Source organism: Saccopteryx leptura, chromosome 13 (genome assembly GCF_036850995.1).
Source record: "Saccopteryx leptura isolate mSacLep1 chromosome 13, mSacLep1_pri_phased_curated, whole genome shotgun sequence".
NCBI classification, from domain to species: Eukaryota; Metazoa; Chordata; class Mammalia; order Chiroptera; family Emballonuridae; genus Saccopteryx; species Saccopteryx leptura.
This window is the reverse complement of record NC_089515.1, coordinates 34734996-34757342: the sequence shown is the minus strand read 5'-3', so window position 1 is coordinate 34757342 and position 22347 is coordinate 34734996. Positions and strand designations below refer to the sequence as shown.

The window sequence follows — 22347 nt, the reverse complement described above, 5'->3', positions numbered from 1 at the left end:
GACATGTGTGGAGACAAATTTAGCACAGAATATATATGCAAACAAATTTCAAACAAAGTAACTGACTCAGAACAGAAACACTCCTGACAGATGGTAGTTTGAGAATGTGCGAACTCTGATCATGGAAACCCAAGACAGAAGGGAGGACAACTTGAGAACCTGTCCTATTTGGTCAAAGGTTTGCAAAATTGAATGCTTTCTAGGACAACACAGTAACCTACAGGCTTCTTTTGACACAAACATACTTGAGCAGTGAACACACAAGGCCTCACACACAGAAAGTATGCTCTCTCCTGATTATCTTGAAGTGTCACTCTTTCAGTGGCTCCTTTTCCCATTTTTGTTAGATGAATGGGTACAAAAAATATTTTACATTTCTCATTTAATTTTAAAATTGTGAAATATTTAAAAATATTTAAACACACTGAAGCACACACAAAAAAATAACACCTATATACTCACCTCCTGGTTTAAACACTCTTTACATTCCGCCTATTTGTGACAAATACTCTTCCCTCCCGTAATAAAACTGAGGGACAGAGCTCAAGTCCGGCACCTTCTCTTCTTTTCTCTCTCCCTCTCTCCCAGGGTTCCTAATCAGAACTAAGTGGTTCATCATTTTGGTACATATTTTATTTTATACTATATTATATGCATATACCAATATTAACATTATACAGTACTATTTTACACATCTTTAAATTCTACAGAAAGCTATCGTACTAAACATATTCTACAACTTGCATTTTGCTCAAAATATTTTGCTCTTTATCTAGTTCCTGACATGAGTTCTAGCTGATTTCAATTGCTGTAGAATATTCCACTGCATGTACAGTCCAATATATACTAATTTATTCAAATGTTGACAGACATTCAAAGTCATTTCCTGTTTTTCACTAGTTCAGGACTGCTTCGTGAACATACTTGTATCTCTTCCCTGTGCACAACTGCTAGGCTTGTTTCTCTCTAGAGTGTATGTCAAGGAGATTCCCTGAGTAGAAGGACACAGGTATCACTTGGTTAGATCGTTATTAGATCAGGCCAAATTGCTTTACAAGGTGGTTGAACCAATTTATTTTCCCAGCAGCAACATATGAGTTTCTGTTTTTCTACATGCTCACCAACACAATACTTTCATCTGACTTTCAATTGCTGTCAGTCTGGTAGGTGTGAAATGGTATTCCATTACTGTTTTATTTTGTATTTACCTGATTATTAACGGTCTGGGCATCTTTCTTATATCTATTTATGAGTACTCATCTTATTCTGTGAACTGCATATTCATACCCTTTGCCTATATCTCTAGTGAGCTTTTTTATCTTTTACTTATTTACTTGTACAAGTTTTCATCTTTTATATGCTTTTCAAATCTCTTCGCTGAGTATGTGGCTTGTTTTTGTGTCTCTATTCAGCAAAAATTATTAATTTTAATGAAGTCAAATGTATCTTTGCATCTACAGTTTATCTTTATTTCCAAAACTTATGCTGTACTTTGTGTTCTTTAGAACACTTTTCCTATCCTAAGATAACAAAATTATCTGCCTGGCCTGTGGTGGTACGGAGTAGAACCGAAGTGCTGAGGTTGCAGGTTTGCAATCCTGGGCTTGCCTGGTCAAGGCACATACAACAATCAATGAACAACTAGAATGAAGCAATATGAGTTGAAACTTCTTGCCTCCCCCTTCTCTCTCTGTGAAATCAATAAATAAAATCTTTTAAAAAATTATCCTGTATTTTATTCTAAGAGTTGGAAAGTTCTCTTTTTATAATTAGGTCCAGTCCTCCTGGAATTAATTTTTGTGCATGGTCTGAGATAAATCTAATTGTACTTATTTTTACATGGCTAGCTAATTGCCCCTGTACCAGTCACTGAAAGGTCCAGCCTTTTCTTACCCTTTTGTAATGCCAAGTTTCCATATAATTGTGGCTGTTTCCAGAGTCTATGTGTGCTACTGAGATCTTCATGTATCCTTACATCAATTCCACTATTAGAATTCTAATTCTGTAACAATTAGAATTTTATAAAATACGTCTTAGTATCTGGAAGATGTCCCATCTTAAATAATTTTCAAAATTATCTTAAGCCATTTTTAGTCCTTTATTCTCTTATAAATTTTATAATCAGATTATAAGGTTCCTCAAAAAAAAAAACGTTTTTAGGCTTTAAAATGACATGGTATTTAGGTAAATTTGGGGTAAATTTACATCCTGTGTGATACTAAGTTTACCCATTCATGAACACGGTGTATCTCCCCATTTACTGAGGCATTCTTTTATATCCACGATATATTTCTTTCTCTTAAATTTCTAAGTACCTTATAGCTATATTTATAACGTAAATGACATTTTTCCTCCAGCATTTTTCTAATTGACTACTAGTGATACAAGAATGTAATTTTTAAATTATTTTTACTTAACTATAGTTAATATACAATTTTATATTGGTTATTTTAGTTTCAGGTGTACATTATAGTTATCTGACATTTTTATACCTTACAATATCTTGTTCCCGATCTTAAATGAAAAGCTTCCAGCTTTCCGCCATTGAGTATGACATTAGTCCTCTCCCACTGAATGTCTGCTAACAGTGGATTGCCATATGCAGCCTTTATCAAGTTGAGATAAATTCCTTCTCTACTCACTTTGTTCAGTTTTTATTATAAACAGATACGGAATTTTATCAAATGCTTTTTCTGCATCTATTGGGATAATCATACGATCTTCATCATCCTTGGTTCTGTTGATGTGATAAATCACATTGTTTTGTGAAGTTGAACCACCCCTTGTATTCCTAGTATAAATCTCACTTAATTGTGGTGCATAATCCCTTTAATGTGCTTAAATTAGTTTGCTAGTATTTTGTTGAGAATTTTGGCATCTTTGAAGAACACAATTTTGGTATGTTTCTCTTCTTTTGGCAACCCTGGTAAATTATCTTGTTTTTATTAGTTGAGCTGAAGATTTTCTTGAATATTTTTATGCATACAAGTATATCATAAGGAAATAAGCAAAGTTTTCTTTTGTTTCCTTTCTTTTACATATCACATCTCCTCCTTGATTTATTGCAGTAATTAGTGCCTATAGTACAGCTGAATAAAAAGTGATTAGAGAGTTCTTGTTTTGTTTTTGACTTTCAGTGGAAATCCTTTTGAAACTTCACCATTAATCATGTTTCACATAGGTTTTTATCAACACACCAGTTTTTTGTTGTTTTTGTTCACAAATGAGTGCTGTTTTATCAAATTTTTTTTAAGTCTACTGAAATGACTGCCTGTGACTGGTTTATTTAAACTGTGGACTGGGACCCATTTGATTGTAATCAAATAAGTTTAATGTATTGGCACACCAGAATTTTTAAAATTCCGGTACCAGACTTCATCCCAAGATATAAAATAGATATTGTTTAGTACAACTTTTGTTTTAGCTATTTACACAACATACATATATGTGCTCTGAGTTCCTAAGGAAAACATCTTTCCTACTGCGGGTCGTTTGAAAGCCACTGATCAATACTACTTTTGAAGCATGAAAAAGCACTGGAAAGGACAAAGAGCATAAGGTTTCCTTAAAAATAAATAACACAATATTTCTATTTTGTTCATTTAAAAATACCCATTTTTCCAGACATTATGCAAATAGTACTTAAATATTCTTTTTAAAATAACTTCTATTTAAATATTACTAATATTAAAATAATAAATCATAACCCCTTGATGGGCAAAATGGTCCACATTCACAGAAACATCTGAAGTAACAAATTAAGCATAAATTTCTGACAAGAACTCTTCTTTGTGGATCACTTTTACAAAATTTTCTGCATGCGTAATTTCTAGAGCTCGAGCTTTCATTGTATTTCAAGAAGACAGAACCCTACTCCAGAAAGCTCAATACTAATATTCATTTCTAAAACCAGAAGGTAACTTGGCATCTGCACTACGTATATCACAGTTTCTGTCCTGTTGTATTGAGTCTGGCTTACTCATCCCTTAGCTGTTTATATTATATACTTCATCCTTTGCTGACGAACCGCCTGGCCTTGTCAGTAGCTGAAATAACCAATAGGCCTTCAACCCCACCCATACCCATAAGACCATTCAGTGTTCCTCTTTGCCAATTACCCCTGAAACTCTGCTTCAGGGCATTTTAAGATTTTTCTTTCCTTGTGATCAGAAGTAATATTACACACTTTATCCACTGGATTTATTTCTGGAAGCTTTGTGGCTTCCTGATTAGGCTGATTATGATTTGTCACCAGTGAAGCTGTTTAAAAGAAGGCAACTCCCAAAGAGGAGCCCCAATGTGTTCTGCACAACAGCAGCATTGTTGGTGTATGCATCTAACCCACTTAAAGGAACACAATCACTTGAGGGCAATAATTTTGAAAAAAAGTTTTAACACTCACATTCCCTTCCTGATAGCCCAGGTATGCTGATGTTCTCTCCTAAAGCCGCTTCTCAAACAAACTGTCATGACACAGACATTTTAGGGGACATAGTATTCCTGTTAGCAATAATACTGATATTGGGTGCCAAGTATATAAATCTAAAAAATACAATATCATGGCTGACTTGTGGTAGCAAAGCGGATAAAGTGTAGACTTCGAATGCTAAAGTCACTGGTTCAAAATCCTGGGCTCACCTGGTCAAGGCAAATAGGAGAAGCAACTACTACGAGTTGATGCTTCCTACCCCTCCCCACCCTTTCTCTCTAGTCTCTCTCTGCTCCCCCTCTCTAAAATCAATAAATAAAATCTTAAAAACAAAAATACAATTTCATTGCTTCTAACTGCAATTTTTAAAACCTCTAATTCCATAAAGGTATACTAATTCCCTGGCTGCTGCTAGATATAACGGAATGATAACCCAACAGAAAAAAAGCTTTTATATTTTATAGTCTTTTAAAAAGTCCTCCAAGTTAATTTACATAATAAGCATAACTTTGAAAGTACAATGAACAATTAGCTACATGTAATTTCATAATCCCCAAAGCAGTATTTTTAAAATCATAGCAACCTGTTAACAACAATTACATCTGTTGTAACAGCTAAGAGATGAGTAAGCCAGACTCAGATTGGCAGGAGTAGATGAAGAATAGGAACTTTTTGTTTTTTACTTTAAATACTTTAGTATTGATTAAATATTTAAACACTTTTTAGTTAAAACTTGAATTTTTTTTTTTATACAAGGAGGGGAGATAGACTCCCACATGTGCCCTGACTGGGATCCACCTGGCAAAATAGGCCGATGCTTGAGTACCAAGCTATTTTTAGCACCTGAGGCTGATGCACTCGGACCAACCAAGCTATCCTCAGTGCCCAGAGCTATGCTTGAACCAATCAAGGCACTGGCTATGGAAGGGGAAGAGGAAGAGAAAAGGGAAAGAGAGGGAAAGAGAAGCAGATGGTTACTTCTCCTGTGTGCCCTGACCAGGAGTTGTTCCCTGGATGTCCATACTATCCACTGAGCCATTGGCCGGGGCCAAAACTTGAATTAAAAAAAAAGTAGCACAATTATAAAATCCAAAATCTCCACATTCGTTTTTTTCTACACTGTCACCCCATCTCTACTTGCCTTCCAGACAGCAATGCTCTGAGAGCAGAGGCCTCCTTTGTCTACTATAGTGTCCTGTCTCCCAGAGAGCCAAGCCACAGCAGATGCTGTGCTTCTAGATGGATACAGGTGAAGGCAATGGGAACAGGAGGATTCAACAAACTTTGATGGGGCATTAAAAATGGCACTTCTGCCTGACCTGTGGTGGCGCAGTAGATAAAGTGTCGACCTAGAAATGCTGAGGTTGCCAGTTCGAAACCCTGGGCTTGCCTGGTCAAGGCACATATGGGAGTTGATGCTTCCAACTACTCCCCCCTTCTCTCTCTGTCTCTCCCTCTCCTCTCTAAAATGAATAAATTTTTTTTTAAAAAGCACTTCTATTTAGAAGTGGAGGGAGCCAAAGTTTTGCCACCCTGAAGCTGCCTTTTAGGATTTGATTTTAAGCTGTTCATTAAGAAAGAAGATGCAGCCTGACCAGGTGGTGGCACAGTGGATAGAACGTCAGACTGGGAGGCGGAGGGCCCAGGTTCGAGACCCCGAGGTCACCAGCTTGAGCACGGGCTCATCTGGTTTGAGCAAAGCTCACTAGCTTGGACCCAAGGTCGCTGGCTTAAGCAAGGGGTTACTCGGTCTGCTGAAGGCCCACGGTCAAGGCAAATATGAGAAAGCAATAAATGAACAACCAAGGTGTCGCAATGCACAACAAAAAACTAATGATTGATGCTTCTCATCTCTCCGTTCCTGTCTGTCTGTCCCTGTCTATCCCTCTCTCTAACTCTGTCACTGTTAAAAAAAAAAAAGAAAAGAAAGAAGATGCAGAAAGAACCTCTGACCCTCTCTTATTCTGCCTAAGAGATTTAGATGGAAAGGCCTACTCCAGGAATTGAATTTTAAGATATTTGTTTTAGCCTAATTTGAATTAAATATGGTAAACAGGAGGACTTCAGGAAGGGGCCTACTAGCTAGATACTCTGTGTCCCATTGTTTCTGAGTCATCTAGCAAGAATCTGCCTGCTTGGCCTGACCAGGCAGTGGCATAGTGGATAGAATGTCGGACTGGGATGCAAAGGATCCAGGTTCAAAACCCCAAGGTCACTGGCTTGAGCGCATGAAGCTCAAGCTTGAGCGTGGGGTTGCTGGCTTGAGCACAGGATCACAGACATGACCCTATGATTGCTGGCTTGAGCCCAAAGGCCACTGGCTTGAAGACCAAGGTCACTGGCTTGAGCAAGGGGTCACTCAGTCTGCTGTAGCCCCGCGGTCAAGGCATATATGAGAAAGCAATCAATGAACAACTAAGGTGCCGCAACAAAGAATTGATGCTTCTCATCGCTCTCCCTCCTGTCTGTCTGACACACACACACACACACACACACACACACACACACACACACACACACAAACTTTGCCTACCTTTATGCTCCCCTCTTCCTCAACTACCTGTAGAATGCCCAGTTTTGCTTCAGAAATCTTAGACCCCATTACCTTTGTCCAAAATGTCATATATGCCCAATATTGCCTCACTGTTTTTGAAATTTTTATGCTTATGTGAATTCCCCATGCACATGCATTAAAATGTTATTTTCTCCTGTTAATCTGTCTCTGTTAATTTGATTAGCCCAGCAAGAAGATTTTAGAAGGTGGGAGAAAAGTATTATTTCTTTAGCCCTCATTAGAAAGTAGACTTTAGAATAAAAAGATTCATTATCTTCTCCTTTTGAAATTCTGGTTAATATCTATTCACAACTCTAACTGCTTTGCTCCTTAAACATTTAGACTTTTATTTGAATAAGATGCCCAGAGTAACTCTCTACGGGGAAAATAATTGCTCGGGTCACTGTTACAATTTTGAAAATGTCATCCCGAGTATTACATACAAGTCCAATACCAAGGACCTGACTCCTGTTTGACGCTTTTTTTAGAACTACTAGCTAAAATGCAAGTCATCTATACCATTGCTGTTTCTGATCTCTGAATTCAATTCTATACCTTGCTACCCAACAAACTCACTTCATATTTGGTCACTATTCTCAATAACCTATCACTCTCTCCATGAAGCCCATATACTTCAGCTTCCCCTCATCTCAGGTCACGAGTCACAAAGATACATAGGTGCCTACACTGGGACCAGGTAGATACCTTATGTATATGGGCATGGTTTAAAAAATAAAAGTAACAATAATGTAACAGTCACTTTCAAAGCCCCAGACTTGTGAGTTTATAAAAAACAATGGAGGTAAAAATAAGTTCTGAATTCTTCTATCCTGAACTGTAAAATACAGTCCTATGCAAAGAGGCCATGGGTTTAAATGAGGTCAAGGAGAACTAATGCATGAAAGCTGCTGATGACAAACCTGTCCCAAATTTGCTGAAGGGGTGATTGGGATTCCCCGTAGCTTTTTCCAGCTGAAAGAGTCTCCACGCATCATTCATCACATTCTTCTCATGTTCTGAATCAACTGCATTCACCTCTCTGTCTTTGCAACTCTCATCAAACAAGGGGCACAGAAAAAACTGTGCAAACCTAAGGGTATGAAACATAATTTGAAAACTGTTATTTTTTTAAGTGGTCTTTAAAAAATGTCTGATACCTAACAGATAAAAAATATGAATTATACAGAATAAGAAAAAAACTACCATTACTACTAAGAAAAAATGAATATAAAATATGTTCAGGATAACAGAAGAATAGTATAATATTGGATATATGTAAATTCAGAAGCCAGTCTACCCCAGAGATGTTAATAAGTGAAAATATAAAAAGGATTTGTACCTCTGATTCTGACACCAACTACCATGTACTTTTCCCACATCACCAAGCAATTCTCTGACACCAGCTGGGTATCCCACATCTCAGTTCAATCACGACACTATCTATCTAAAAATCAGATGCTCAGTCCTACAAGACTGCCCTCTTCAGACACCTATCACAAGTCCAGGTTGTGACCTAGGTCTCTGACCAACCCTCTGAACAATAACAGATCAAAAGGAGTCCACAACTTCCTCCTTGAGCTCAATTAATTTACCAAAGATTCTTAAAGGGCTCAGAGAAACATTTTATTTACTAGGTACTGGTTTATTATAAAAAGATATCATTCAAGAAAAGCCAGATAAAAGAGAGACAGGGCAAGGTATGTGGGAAGCAGGAAGGACCTTCCACACCCTCTTAGCACACTCTCTGACCAAATCTCTATGCGTCAAACCCAGGAGCTCTCCAAATTATAGAGGCAGAGCTGATTGGCAACTAAACTTAACCTCCAGCCCCACTTTCCTCCTTGGAGGTCTAGGGCTGAGATGAAAAATTCCAGCTCTCTTATCACATGGCTCCCACCCTCAGATTACCTAGGGGCTTCCCCAGAGTCCTCACTGAAATGTAACAAACAACAGCTTTATGACTTTCACCACTTAGGACAGCAATTTTCGATTGGTGTGCTTGGAGGATTTTTAAAACATACACTACTGACTATTTTGTTAGAGGAACTGCCCTCTTTTCCCTCAGACTGTCATATAAAAAAATGACAACAGCCAACACAATAATAGCTAACCAGTATGAATGAATCAAAATTCGATTTTTTTTTGTTAGATTGGCAAAAAATATTTTTTGGTGTGCTGCAGAATTTTAGTAATTAGTTTATGTGTGCCATGAGATGAAAAATTATGAGTTGAAAGTCACTAACTTAGGAAATTTCAAGAGAGTTGAGACTTATGAGTCAGGACTAGAAAAGAATAATATATATTTTCTATAAATCACAATGTCACACCACCAAAACATCAAGGCATACTTATGGAGACAGCAGCAATCTATTTAAGATTTGCAATTTGGCGTATCTATGAAAATCCTTGTTATATATGGTTAATTCTCCAAAAAAGCAAAAGACAGATGATAGTTCTTAGGCAAATAAATCTTAAATTTACAGTTTTAGGTGCAATTTCACCAAGACTCAGTCATTTTAGGACAAGCTAAATGACCTATTTTTAAAACGCTCTATTTGAATTTTTCTTCTTATGGTAAAACAAACAAACCTACTTTAATTAGAAAAAAAAAGTGGAGTGAGAAACCTATAACATAGCAGTTTGACTAAGACATAACTACAGGCTCTGTTAAATAGTGAGTATTCTGAAATGCAGGGACTCAACAAATAACATGGCATATAACTTTAATGTAAGAAACCAATGTGCTTTTCTTGAGACTATTCTTTAATAGCTTTAGTTAATAAATTAACTCGCCTATATCAGGTTGCAAGTTAAATCATGATTTCATATAGTAACTCTTCTTAAGAAACTTGAGCCTGCATCTTATAAAAACAAGCTCCAGAATTCAGGTGAAGCCAAGAGGAGATGGTCTGTCTGCTACTATTCAGTGGACCTCAGAGACTCCTGAGCCTGAAACAGCTCAGCGACTGCTCCTCACACCGTCCAGCTGTCAGGGAGGGCTATTATTTGATATTTATTTTAAGCACATAGTGAATATAATACTATACTAAATATTTTACACATATAATCCAAAGAGAAATATATCTATCTATCTGTGGTCTATCATCAAAGACATACTAAAACGGAGCTATTTCTAAACATGCAACCTCTTTTACTTACCAGGCTGGGAAAGTGCCTAAAAGCTATCTACCACAGCTGGACAGGCCCACACAAAGTGTCACGCCTGACACAGTCTAAGCAATTTTCTTAAAGATGCTCTTATACAAGGGTATTTTTTTCCCACTCTGAGGCAAGTAACAGACATCCGCCATCATACAGAGGTCTATTCTATGAACATCTGCAGTAGCATTTGTAGAGCAGGAAATTAAATTCCATGTATGATCCCAGGGAAATCATTAATGTTAGACTTCTGGCAATACATATAAAAGATGATTACACCTCAAAGCTGCTGTCTAAAGACTGAAACATAAGCTGAAATAAGTAAGAAACAGGCTACCCTGACCCAGCCATGTATCCTGAATCCTTGCTTTTTTACCCTCTTAATATTCTTTGCATTAAGAAATAAATTTAAACTATTAGGTTTCTTAAAAATAGAACTATTATTAATATAAGTAAGCAAATAAACTTGACAATGACTAAAACTGCAAAGTCAAACTCATCACAGACCCACTAAAAAGCTTCAAATTATACCTTGGTAATATAGAAAACTATCAAAATTCACCAAGAAAATATTATACTTTGAATAATGACTCAAATCACTGATATAACAAAAAATTTGGAATTGTTAACTGTATAGAAAATTGACTAAGAAATTAAATTGGCCTAAGAGAGTGTGCTATAAAAAAATACTTTCACAAAATGTCCCCAGGGCTGAAACTGCAGGTCAAACCATTCAGTCTCTACTAAGTGTTCTTGAGAATAGAGGAACTAAAGGAAACAGTAACTTCTAGCATTCTGGAACAGGCATATGTTTGAAAAGAGGTTTCTGGCGCTGTGACAGTTTATTCTTCATCACCTGCTTCATATGAAATACCAGTTAGAATGGGAAGGATCGGTGAGAATTTTCTAAGTCAATGAAACCTTTGTAAATCTAATGGCTGGTTTAAAGTCAAGCCATTACTTTTCCTCTACCAAAAAGTAAACATATGAGATCACTTATCACCATTTTTTTTCTTTTTTTCAAAACCCGGGGAAGGGGGGAACTGGGTAAAATACCGTTTGTTAAGCTATAAAGCTATAAATACATCTTTGTAAAAATAATAATTGTTACTATTACTAGTATTAATGCGATAAGTGCACAAAGTTGAATCATTTATAGAGTTGTAAGCGTTACCTGTCTAGGGCACCTTCTAGGTGTTCATGGGAAACATCAAAATAGTAATTGGTATGCTCTCCACTAGTAAAAGCATTTGAACTTCCTGCATGTTCACTGAGAAACTGGCTGTATTCATTTTCTTTAGGGTATTTCTTTGTCCCCAAAAATAGCATATGTTCACAAAAATGACTTAAGCCAGCAATATTTGGAGGATCTGACAGTGAACCTGGAATAGAGAAAACATTTGTATAATAAATCATTTATTTATGTTGAAAGGTACAGTACAGATAAGTTACAGAATACTTGAAACTTCTGTTAACATGACAACTCCAATCATACAATCAGAGAAAGTTAAGCACAGGCTGCTCTAAAATAATATTGTGTAGTTCTAACCGCATCTTTTGACATTGATTAGTTGGTGACCTTGGGCAGATTTTAACCTCTCTGGACATTAGCTTCTTCACACATCACACTGGGGGAAAGAGCTGAATTCACTGTTTCTTTTTTTTATGCAGGAGACAATGCAGCATAGTGCTAAGAGCACTGGTTAGGGGGTAGCAGCTCTGCTAGCTGTGAAACTTTGAGCACAATACTTGACCCATCTTGCTTCAGTCGCTTTTCTATTTATATCTAATTTAAGAGTGTTGTGTGAATTAAAATTAATTATTTGCGCCTGACCGGGCGGTGGCGAGGGGATAGAGTATCAAACTGGGATGTGGAGGTCCCAGGTTCGAGACCCCGAGGTCTCCAGCTTGAGTGAGGGCTCATCTGGTTTGAGCAAAAGCTCATCAGCTTGAGCCCAAGGTCGCTGGCTTGAGCAAGGGGTTACTTGGTCTTCTGAAGGCCCGCAGTCAAGGCACATATGAGAAAGCAATCAATGAACAACTAAGGTGTTGCAATGCACAATGAAAAACCAATGATTGATGTTTCTCAACTCTCCATTCCTGTCTGTCTGTCCCTGTCTATCCCTCTCTGACTCTCTCTCTGTCTCTGTAAAAAAAAAAAAAAAATTAATTATTTGCATAGCACGCTGCATTCTTCTCAGCAATAATTATTTTTTCAACATATGATGTTATTACTTTATTTCCTCAATTTTAAAACGCCACTGAGTCAAACAAGTTTTTCAAAGAGAAAAAAAAAAAAACATACCTTGCTAAATGTACATGTAGGTAAGAAGCAACCTGAGTAAAGCAACATTACATGGGGAAGAAATGTGCACCCAAGAATCAGGGAATAGAATATTTCCCAGGGTGTCAAAAGTGTACAGAAGCGAGGGCATTAGAACTGTGACAGTAAAAAATAGACATGAATTTCCTTGCTGCTAGACCACCTCACTAGGAACCTAATTAGATGCTCTTGATGAATCTACTATCTGACTTAGACAACTGCAGATTAACAATAGCTGTAGCCTGACCAGGCGGTGGCGCAGTGCATAGAGCATCAGACTGGGATGCGGAAGGACCCAGGTTCGAGACCCCGAGGTCGCCAACTTGAGCACAGGCTCATCTGGTTTGAGCAAAAGCTCACCATCTTGGACCCAAGGTCGCTGGCTCGAGCAAGGGGTTACTCGGTCTGCTGAAGGCCCACGGTCAAGGCACATATGAGAAAGCAATCAATGAACAACTAAGGTGTCGCAACGCGAAATGAAAAACTAATGATTGGTGCTTCTCATCTCTCCGTTCCTGTCTGTCTGTCCCTGTCTATCCCTCTCTGTCTCTGTAACAATAAATAAATAAATAAATAAATAAATAAATAAATAAATAAATAAAATTAAAAAACCAATAGCTGTACAAGGCTACTGCACAAAGTAAGGTACATTAGAACTGGCAACTGTTAGTTCTTTCTTTGCACAAATATGAAAGATTCTAACAAATGTCAGCATTAGCTCAATGAAACAGAACAAAGCTTAATTCACAATGTTAAATTGTACCTATGTGTACATCAAGGGCCGCTGACGACTTATCCGTGGTGGGATCACTGATGAGAAGAACTTTGATGCCATTGGCCAGCTCTAGCCCACGGTATTCTCGCTTGTCTTCAGGAGATTTGATAATATGATTTTCTAATCTCTTGATAGCTGGATTATTCATTTTGCTGCAGTTCTTCTTTTGGAAACTTAAAAGAAAAAATTAATTGTTAGACTGTGGCTGCTTTTTTTTGTTAAAGAACAAAGAGTACCATTAAGCAAACCCATATAGTGCATCACCAGATTAAATATATATGTATCTATCTGGAGGAAACATTTTATATAGCCTATCTACAGGGTATAATCATTCCATTCCTCCCTCTTACCCAGCATTCTTTCAGAGAAATGTTAACAATATTGTTTTTGCAGAGCCATATTTAGGACAGCACAGGCTGAGGATATAAGACAGGATGGGTTGGGCCATGAGTTGGTCAATGTGCTGACCTAGAATAGAGTTTTCAATTACCAATAACTGCTTCCACACATATTTCAGAGGCATTGTTAGAGTAAGTGAGGTGAGAGGTGTAAGAATTATTAGGTCATACAAATATTGCTCAAACTGATTATATTCAAAGATAGGGCAGATCTCAAACTCATTAGTCTGGTATGCACATGCTCAGAACACAGGGAACAACCTCCAATGAGGAAAAGTCCTATGAAGTCCTAACACAAAATAAGACACCTGGGCTGTCCTATGAGTCATGGCAGCAAAAAAGGGACATAAAGACAAAGTAAAGTACATTAGAACTGGCAACTGTTAGTTCTTTCTTTGCACAAATATGAAAGATTCTAACAAATGTCAGCATTAGCTCAATGAAACAGAACAAAGCTTAATTCACAATGTTAAATTATACCTATGTGTACATCAAGGGCCCCAAGTAATTTTTGTAGTCTGGTTCAGGGTGAATGCCAGAGCAGGAACAAGTCCAGTGATCTTAACAGAGATGTTAAATTGTCTTAGAAAGAACCTCCTTCCCTTCTTCTGATAGTCCTCTTCTTTCTTCTCTAGTAAAGCTGGAGTTACAGTGATAGAAAGGGACTGCCAGCACACAGTCCCGAAGGACTATTGCTATGTAGGGATTACTAGTGCAGTGAAGGGGTTTTCCAGAGTCCGAGGTATGTATGTTCTGAGACCAAGAGTGGATGCTATTTTTGCCAATGTTAGGAACCAAGTAAGAGACAAAAACTGAGCCTGATATTATTAGGTCAAAAGAAGTGATCTGACTGCTCCTTAAAGACTAGCAGACATCCAAATTTAAAAGTAATCAGAGGTGACACACAATTATTTTGGATAAGAACTTTTTTTGTGTGTGTTAAAAATCTCTGGAAATTAATAAAGGGAAATACCCAGTTTGCTTTTATTAGAAAAGCTGCTTCCCTAAAATCATCTATAACTATTCTGAGTAAGAACTGATAAACCAGGCCCTAGCTGGGTAGCTCAGTTGATTGAAACATCATCCTGATACACCAAGGTTGCGTGCAGTTCAACACCCCCAGTCAGAGCACTTGCAGGAATCAACCAATGAGTGTACGGATGGGTAGAATAACAAATCAATGTTTCTATCTCTCTCCCTCCATCTCCTCTCTCTAAAATATCAATTTAAAAAATTGATAAACCAGGGCCCTGGCCGGTTGGCTCAGCAGTAGAGCGTCGGCCTGGCGTGCGGGGGACCCGGGTTCGATTCCCAGCCAGGGCACATAGGAGAAGCGCCCATTTGCTTCTCCACCCCCACCCCCTCCTTCCTCTCTGTCTCTCTCTTCCCCTCCCGCAGCCAAGGCTCCATTGGAGCAAAGATGGCCGGGCGCTGGGGATGGCTCCTTGGCCTCTGCCCCAGGTGCTAGAGTGGCTCTGGTCGCGGCAGAGAGACGCCCCGGAGGGGCAGAGCATCGCCCCCTGGTGGGCAAAGCGTCGCCCCTGGTGGGCGTGCCGGGTGGATCCCGGTCGGGCACATGCGGGAGTCTGTCTGTCTCTCCCCGTTTCCAGCTTCAGAAAAGGAAAAAAAAAAAAAAAAAAAAAAAAAAAATTGATAAACCAAGGGGGATTTTTTGCTCCTATTAGGATTATCCCTGATATTTTCTTTGGAAGGTATTATTTGGAATATTAAAGATCAGTAGAATAGGTCATACTAAATGTATAATACTGGTTTTTAAAAACCACATAGTACTTCACAGAGACAATGGTAAGTCTTGCCCTGTTTATAGTAAAAATTTCTTAAAAAACAAAATATAAAATATAAGACTAACATATTTGGGATATAGAACCACTTTTGGAAAATTCAAAAGCAGTTTGGAAGCAAAAAGGCATTATCAACAACTCCTCTATTTCCTTAGCCATAAACTACTTTAAGATCAATGTCAGCCTGACCAGGCGGAGGCACAATGGATATAGCATCAGACTGGGACACGGAGGACCCAGGTGCGATCAAAACACCAAAGTCGCCAGGTTGAGTGTGGCCTTCTCTGGCTTGAGCACAAGCTCACCAGCTTGAGCACAGGGTTGCTGGATTGAGCGTGGGATCCTAGACATGACCCCATGGTTGCTGGCTTGAGCCCAAAGGTCACACTGGCTTGAGCAAGGGGTCACTTGAACCCCCCGCCTTCGCCCCGTCAAAGCACATAAGAGAAAGCAATCAATGAACAACTAAGGTGCAGCAACAAAGACTAATGCTTCTCATCTCTCTCCCTTCCTGTCTGTCTGTCCCTCTCTCTGTCTCCGTCACAAATAAATAAATACCATAAGATCAATGTCAAAGGCAGATGAAGATCTGAGTGCAAAGTCTTAAAAAATGTTTTATGGTTAAAAAAAGGTCTCAGGCTAATAAAACATGGTCTATGTAAGCCTCCAAAGACAAGCACAATAATAATAATCCTGGTTAAGGTATTTCCCCAAGGTTAATCTCTCTGAACTGTTGCAAACATTCTTAGTAAATACCTGGTTTTAAAAGAAATTTATTTTTTAGGTGAGAGGTGGGGAGATAGTGAGATAGACTCCAGCATGTGCCTGCACCTGATGGAATCCACCCAGCAACACTTTCTGGGGCTGATGATGAGTGCAGAGCTAATTTTAGAGTACAGAGCTACTTTTAGGGCCTGAGGCTGACTCTTGGATTAACAGAGCTATCCTCAGCACCTGGGCCATGCTTAAACCAATCCAGGCACTCGTTGCCGAGGGGAAGAGCGAGAGAAGAGGGAGAAGTAAAGGGGGAGAAGCAGATAGTTCTATGTGCTCTGATCAGGAATCCAACCAAGACATCCATATGTCAGGCCGACTTCTACCCACTGAGCCACCAGCCAGAGCCTAAAAACACCCTTAATTTGGGTTCGATATAAATTGCTTTATTAAAAAATGAGCTCCAATCTAGCAGCAACTTTAAGATTAAATAAACCTCCTGACCAGGTGGTGACGCAGTGGATAGAGCATCGAACTGGGAGGCGGAGGACCCAGGTTCGAGACCCTGAGGTCACCAGCTTGAGCACGGGCTCATCTGGTTTGAGCAAAAGCTCACCAGCTTGGACCCAAGGTCGCTGGCTCGAGCGAGGGGTTACTCGGTCTGCTGAAGGCCCGCAGTCAAGGCACATATGAGAAAGCAATCAATGAACAACTAAGGTGTCGCAATGCGCAACGAAAAACTAATGATTGATGCTTCTCATCTCTCTGTTCCTGTCTGTCTGTCCCTATCTATCTCTCTCTCTGACTCTGTTAAAAAAAAAAAAAAAAAAAAGCTCAGTGTACACTACACAGATGCTTAAGCTCCTTCCTGCAAGTCTACTAGAGGAAGGGAGGGGCTGGGATTCCAGCGATGAATTCCACTATGTGGGAGCAAAAACTAAAGGCTATTTTTGTTTCATTGCCATTGTTTACGCCCAAGCCCTCTATTGTACTTGTCCAGCTAGATTGATTTAGGAGAACCAAAAGTTACAAAAGATTAAAATGTAATCACAATGATGCTGATAATGATGGTAAAGCTCTGAAACTTCTTCTACCCACTCCACAATTGTAGTGAGGGGATGAAATACAGCTCACTGTGGTAGGACAAGCTGCTCTATGTTTTAGTCTGTGGGAAGTGAAAATTTCATTCTAATTAAGATAACCACCCTTAACTATAGGCTACGTTCTGTAGTTTTTGCAGGGTGCAATTTGTCTTGTCCAGAATTTCATTTTCTTAAAGGAATAAAATATGATCAGAGGCATTATATAAATCATTTGGGCACTGAAGCTATGCCTGATTAATATCCCTGGTGTGACTAAAGAAAAAAGCAATAGATTTATTCTATAAGTCAAACAGAAAAATTAGTCCAACTACTTTCAGACATCTGTATACAAGATCAAGAACAACTATAAATTTCCAAGCTGGCAATGCTCCCAAATCAATCATGACTTTTTGTGGAAACAAAGGCCAAGAGGAATAATAGTGACATTTTCAAACAAGATCCTTTCTAGCAATCCATATTCAACAAAGTTTCTCAATCTATTCAATATACTGTGGAACAACACTTAAAGAGAGAGGAGAAAAAAGATTGGTAAAAGCTCAACAATCACAGGCTAGCTTTACCTAGAGCCTATCTCTCAACACATCCTGCAACAATTAGATTCTCACCTTCTGGAGAACCGGAGGAAATGATCTGGAACTCCTCTGATGATGAATTCAACAGCTTGCCTGTCTCTGTATTTATACTCATGAGATCACATGTCTATCTATCTCAGCTCATTAGCATAAAGCCTTCCAAAGTAATTTTATCTATTGCAAATGTTCTCCAATATGCACAAAAAAGCGAACAAGTGAGTATTACGACTCTTAATGACAAGCTAGTGCTAAATCAAATATTTTCCCAGACATTTGATATTTTTAACCTGTCAAAGCCAAAATCTTAGAAGCAAAATAATTACTTTTAATTTCAGGAACATTTTCATACATTGGAAACTTCATCACAGACAGAGAATTGTCAGTACTCAGCATTCTAATAAACTTGGAGAGATATTAATTGCATCATATTTTGTAATTTTGTTTAGAATTTAAAACAATGACTAAAAACACAGAAGGCAAAATGTGGAAGAGATATTAGCTGTTACCTACTTTTATTTGCAATTCAAGGACTAGCTGCTCTGACTCTTTCTGGGAGCTTATTAAAAATGTAAAATATCAGAAACCAGACAAGATCCCCAGATAGGCTAGTCCCTATCTTACACAGAATCTGAAGCTCTAGGACCTTACATCACCTAAGATCATCCAGCAAAATGGTATAATTAGAACTCAGTTCTTGACTGTGCCCACCCCAGCGTCCCCATGTCTAAACAAACACTCCAGGAGGACTATGAAGAGCCAGACACTACCGGGCATGCTGGCTACAAAGAGGAGAATGCCAGAGCCCTTGCTCTGAAGGAACCCAGTCTATGGACAGATATGAAAACAAGTCATCTTTGAACTGTGGTGACACAGTTGTCCCAGAGCTCTATGGGAGTAATAAAAAGAAGGGTATACCTAACTTTCTAGGAGGGGAGAGAGGAAAGAGAGTAGGTGAGTAGAAGTATGCCAAATAGAAGGAAGGGAATACCTGAGGAGCGAAGGACTGGTGGTGAGAAAAAACACAAGAGGCATAAAGCGAAATACAAAAGCTTGAGGTTAACAGAACTACAACCAGAACTCCACTGAGAGATCACAGACTTTTATCTGGACATGTAAAGGCCTAAACTGCAAGTTTGTAAAAACAAATTCCCAAGTAGTTCATTTCCAAATTCTCATATCAAGAAATTTTTTCTGCAAATCATTTTTATTCAGCTGAGCTTTCACCAATCTTTTTTCCTAAGTGTTCCACAGTGTACTGCGAGATTGGGAAACTCGGCCTTCTGTCTACCCACCTCCACAGCCTCAGACATAGTTAAAGTCAAACCTGATGCTTTTTTCTTTTTTTCCCTTTTTGCTCAACCCCTCCACTCTCCTCATGCAGTCACCCCCCCCCATTTCTAATTTATAAATGGATGACCTATAAACCCAAACAGGTAAATGATCATTCTAATAGTCAATTATGTGGACTATTCCTTCTGTGGAATTCAACCACCTACTCCCAAACCACAAGCAGAAGTTGAGCTTACCTTATGGCACTCCTGAATGAGGAGGAGGCATCGAAGGAGAGAACGCCTACAATCAGAACCACATGAAAACATTTCTTAAAAATGTTTGTTATATTAATTTAAGAGAGAGAGAGGAAGGGAGAGAAGGAAAGAGAAAGACAGGAACATCAATCTGCTCCTGCATGTGCCCTGACCGGGGATTGAACTGGCAACCTCCATGCTTCAGTACGATGCTCCAACCAACAGAGCTATCCGGTCAGGGCACTCCATAAACACTTCTTCCCCATAGAAAGCAGAAGTTAGAGAATATAAAGATCATAGTGGTATAAGCCCTAGGATGCCTCACTGTGAGACTACACATTCCCAAATATTATTTACGTTCCTTGACCTAACAAAAAATAGCAGGTCTCAGGGAACCATCTACCCATGGCTCTTCACTTATAGGGACCAGTTCACCTCATCTCACACCAGCTAGATCATAAAGGTGGGTATAAACTAAAATCCTGTCAACTAAATCCTCTTTTCCCGTGATGAGACACTTCGCCTTTATTCCAGGCAAAATGTCATCTGTGCCTTCTGGAAAGGAGCTTACAATAAAAAAAAATTAACCCTTATGAATAAGGACCACCGTAATTTAAAGGAATCCTATAGCAGTATTATTTTAAAGATATGTGCTTTTGCAAATTTTGTTCTTTTCTTTGTACCTATATATCAATGGTTGTTTATTCCAAACTGACAAGCTTATGTAGGGGTGGAAGATATTTTACATTATCCTCTAGGTTTTTTGGGTGATCTAATAATTAAATGGACATCAAACAGATTAACAAGAGGAAATAAACTTAATTACACATGTATGTATGTGTGTATGGAAACTCCATATAATGAATCAGAGACCCCATACACATTAAGAGATTCATGGAGAGAAAGGTAAAAATGGTATGTACAATATTCTAAGCTAAGAATAAGGTTCGGTGCCTTGGGGCTTCAGGGGGAAGAAGGTCATTTGCAGAATAAGAGCAGATGTGCCCTATAGATAGGTCATAAAGTTATTTTTGGTGATATGGTGATAACTCTTATTATGGGCAAGGCCCCAACTTAAATTTATTTTTTATTTTAATTTTTCCATTGATTTGATAGAGAAGGAGAAAAGAAGGGAAAAAGGGGGGTGAGAGGAAGAGGAGGGAGAGAGAGAGGTAGAAGGAGAGAGAGAGGGGAGAGAAGAAGGGAGAGAGAAAGAGAGAGAGGCAGCAACTCGTGGTTCCACTTCAGTTATTGCATTTAGTTGTGTGCTCACTGATTGCTTCTCCAATGTCACAGGGATCAAACCCGTGACCTTGGTACTCAAGGACGATACTTTATCCACTGAGTCACCCAGCCAGGGCCCCCAACTTAAATTCTTTAAGGGAGAAGTAAAAGTTTCTCTTGAGCCCGCAGGGTCTCTCCATTGCCTTCAGTTCAAAATAAGCCACATTCCAAAGTTGCACATTTCAGCAGGCCTGTGCTGAATAACTTCACTCAACAGGGAACATTTTATAGACTTTATGAAGGTTTAAGCACAGCTAATTACAGAAGGTTTCTTATACAGTAGTTGTCACTTTGGAACCGAACCAAAAGTGTTTCATGTGTATCCTTCCTCCACAGGTAGGCTTCCGGCTGTTAGAAAATGTGAGAAAGACGCCACTGTACAAGGTAACCCTAACAATCACTCCATTTTAAAAGTCTCATATGCTTTATAAACTGCTAATTTAATCTTTCCATTCTCCCTGAGTGACAACTCACAGCAGCTTTGATGGTCATTCTCCTTAACCCCAGACGAGAAAACAAAAGCTCAGTGGTTTGGGTGATTTACCCAGTGGCATTCCCATACCTGATCTGTAACAAACCCCGACCTATAGAGAGAGAGGAAGCATGGGAAGGGGAGGGACAGAAGGTGGTGCTTAAGGAAATCCCTGGCTTTCTTCCTCAGCTTCCAGGTACCGCCCCCACAGCCCTTCCCTGACCCCGTTCTCCTCCCTAACAATCCCAAATAACAAAAACAAGGAAGTGAAATCTTAAATAGGTCAAGATTAATTCTGCAAGAAAAGTTTTGTTTTTCTCTTCTTTCTCCCATACAAAACAGAGAGAAGTGGTGAAAGGAGCCTGAAAGAAAGCTTCTGCTCTGCCAAACAAGTCCCTGGGCTGAGAACCATATTATCTCACTTACTTTGCTAATAAGAAATAAAAAGGAAAATATATAGCAGGATTAAAGAGAGTGAAGAGTGTATAGCATTGTCTCTTGCATGAAAGGGAATATGAAAATAATTACCACAGTAGATATGCAGGGTTATGGGTAATTTATTTTTTAGATGCATCCATTAAGCTATAGGAACAGAAAAACAAAAAGAAAAATCATGTAATTATCTTGGTAGATGCAGAAAAAGTACTTAACTAAATTCAACAATCAGGCCCTGGCTGGTTGGCTCAGCGGTAGAGCATCCGCCTGGCGTGCGGGGGACCTGGGTTCGATTCCCGGCCAGGGCACATAGGAGAAGCGCCCATTTGCTTCTCCACCCCCCCCCTCCTTCCTCTCTGTCTCTCTCTTCCCCTCCCGCAGCCAAGGCTCCATTGGAGCAAAGATGGCCCGGGCGCTGGGGATGGCTCCTTGGCCTCTACCCCAGGTGCTAGAGTGGCTCTGGTCGCAACAGAGCAACGCCCCGGAGGGGCAGAGCATCGCCCCCTGGTGGGCAGAGCATCGCCCCTGGTGGGTGTGCCAGGTGGATCCCCGTCGGGCGCATGCGGGAGTCTGTCTGACTGTCTCTCCCCGTTTCCAGCTTCAGAAAAATACAAAAAAAAAAAAAAAAAAATCAACAATCAGCCTGACCTATGGTGGCGCAGTGGATAAAGCATGGACCTGGAACGCTGAAGTCGTGGGTTCAAAACCTTGGGAGTTGGTCTGGTCAAGGGAGTTGATGCTTCCTGTTCCTTCCCCCCTTCTCTCTCTTTCTCTTTCCCTCTCTCTTCTATCTAAAATGAA

At 39.2% G+C, this 22347-nt stretch overlaps 1 protein-coding gene across 3 annotated transcripts in view; it reads right to left on the bottom strand.

The window, feature by feature from the left end:
• The window catches only part of IDE (insulin degrading enzyme), a 108939-nt gene that overhangs the window by 58053 nt on the left and 28539 nt on the right, over window positions 1-22347 (bottom strand). For 2 of the 3 annotated variants that reach the window (XM_066355666.1, XM_066355665.1), the window contains exons 2-4: window positions 13229-13413; window positions 11317-11524; window positions 7904-8073 (exon numbers count right to left, since the gene is read on the bottom strand). In XM_066355666.1, the coding sequence (XP_066211763.1) occupies window positions 7904-8073; window positions 11317-11524; window positions 13229-13413 (563 nt within the window). Of the gene's footprint in view, window positions 1-7903; window positions 8074-11316; window positions 11525-13228; window positions 13414-19355; window positions 19402-22347 lie in introns of all 3 variants that reach the window. The other variant, XM_066355667.1, reaches the window with a different exon arrangement.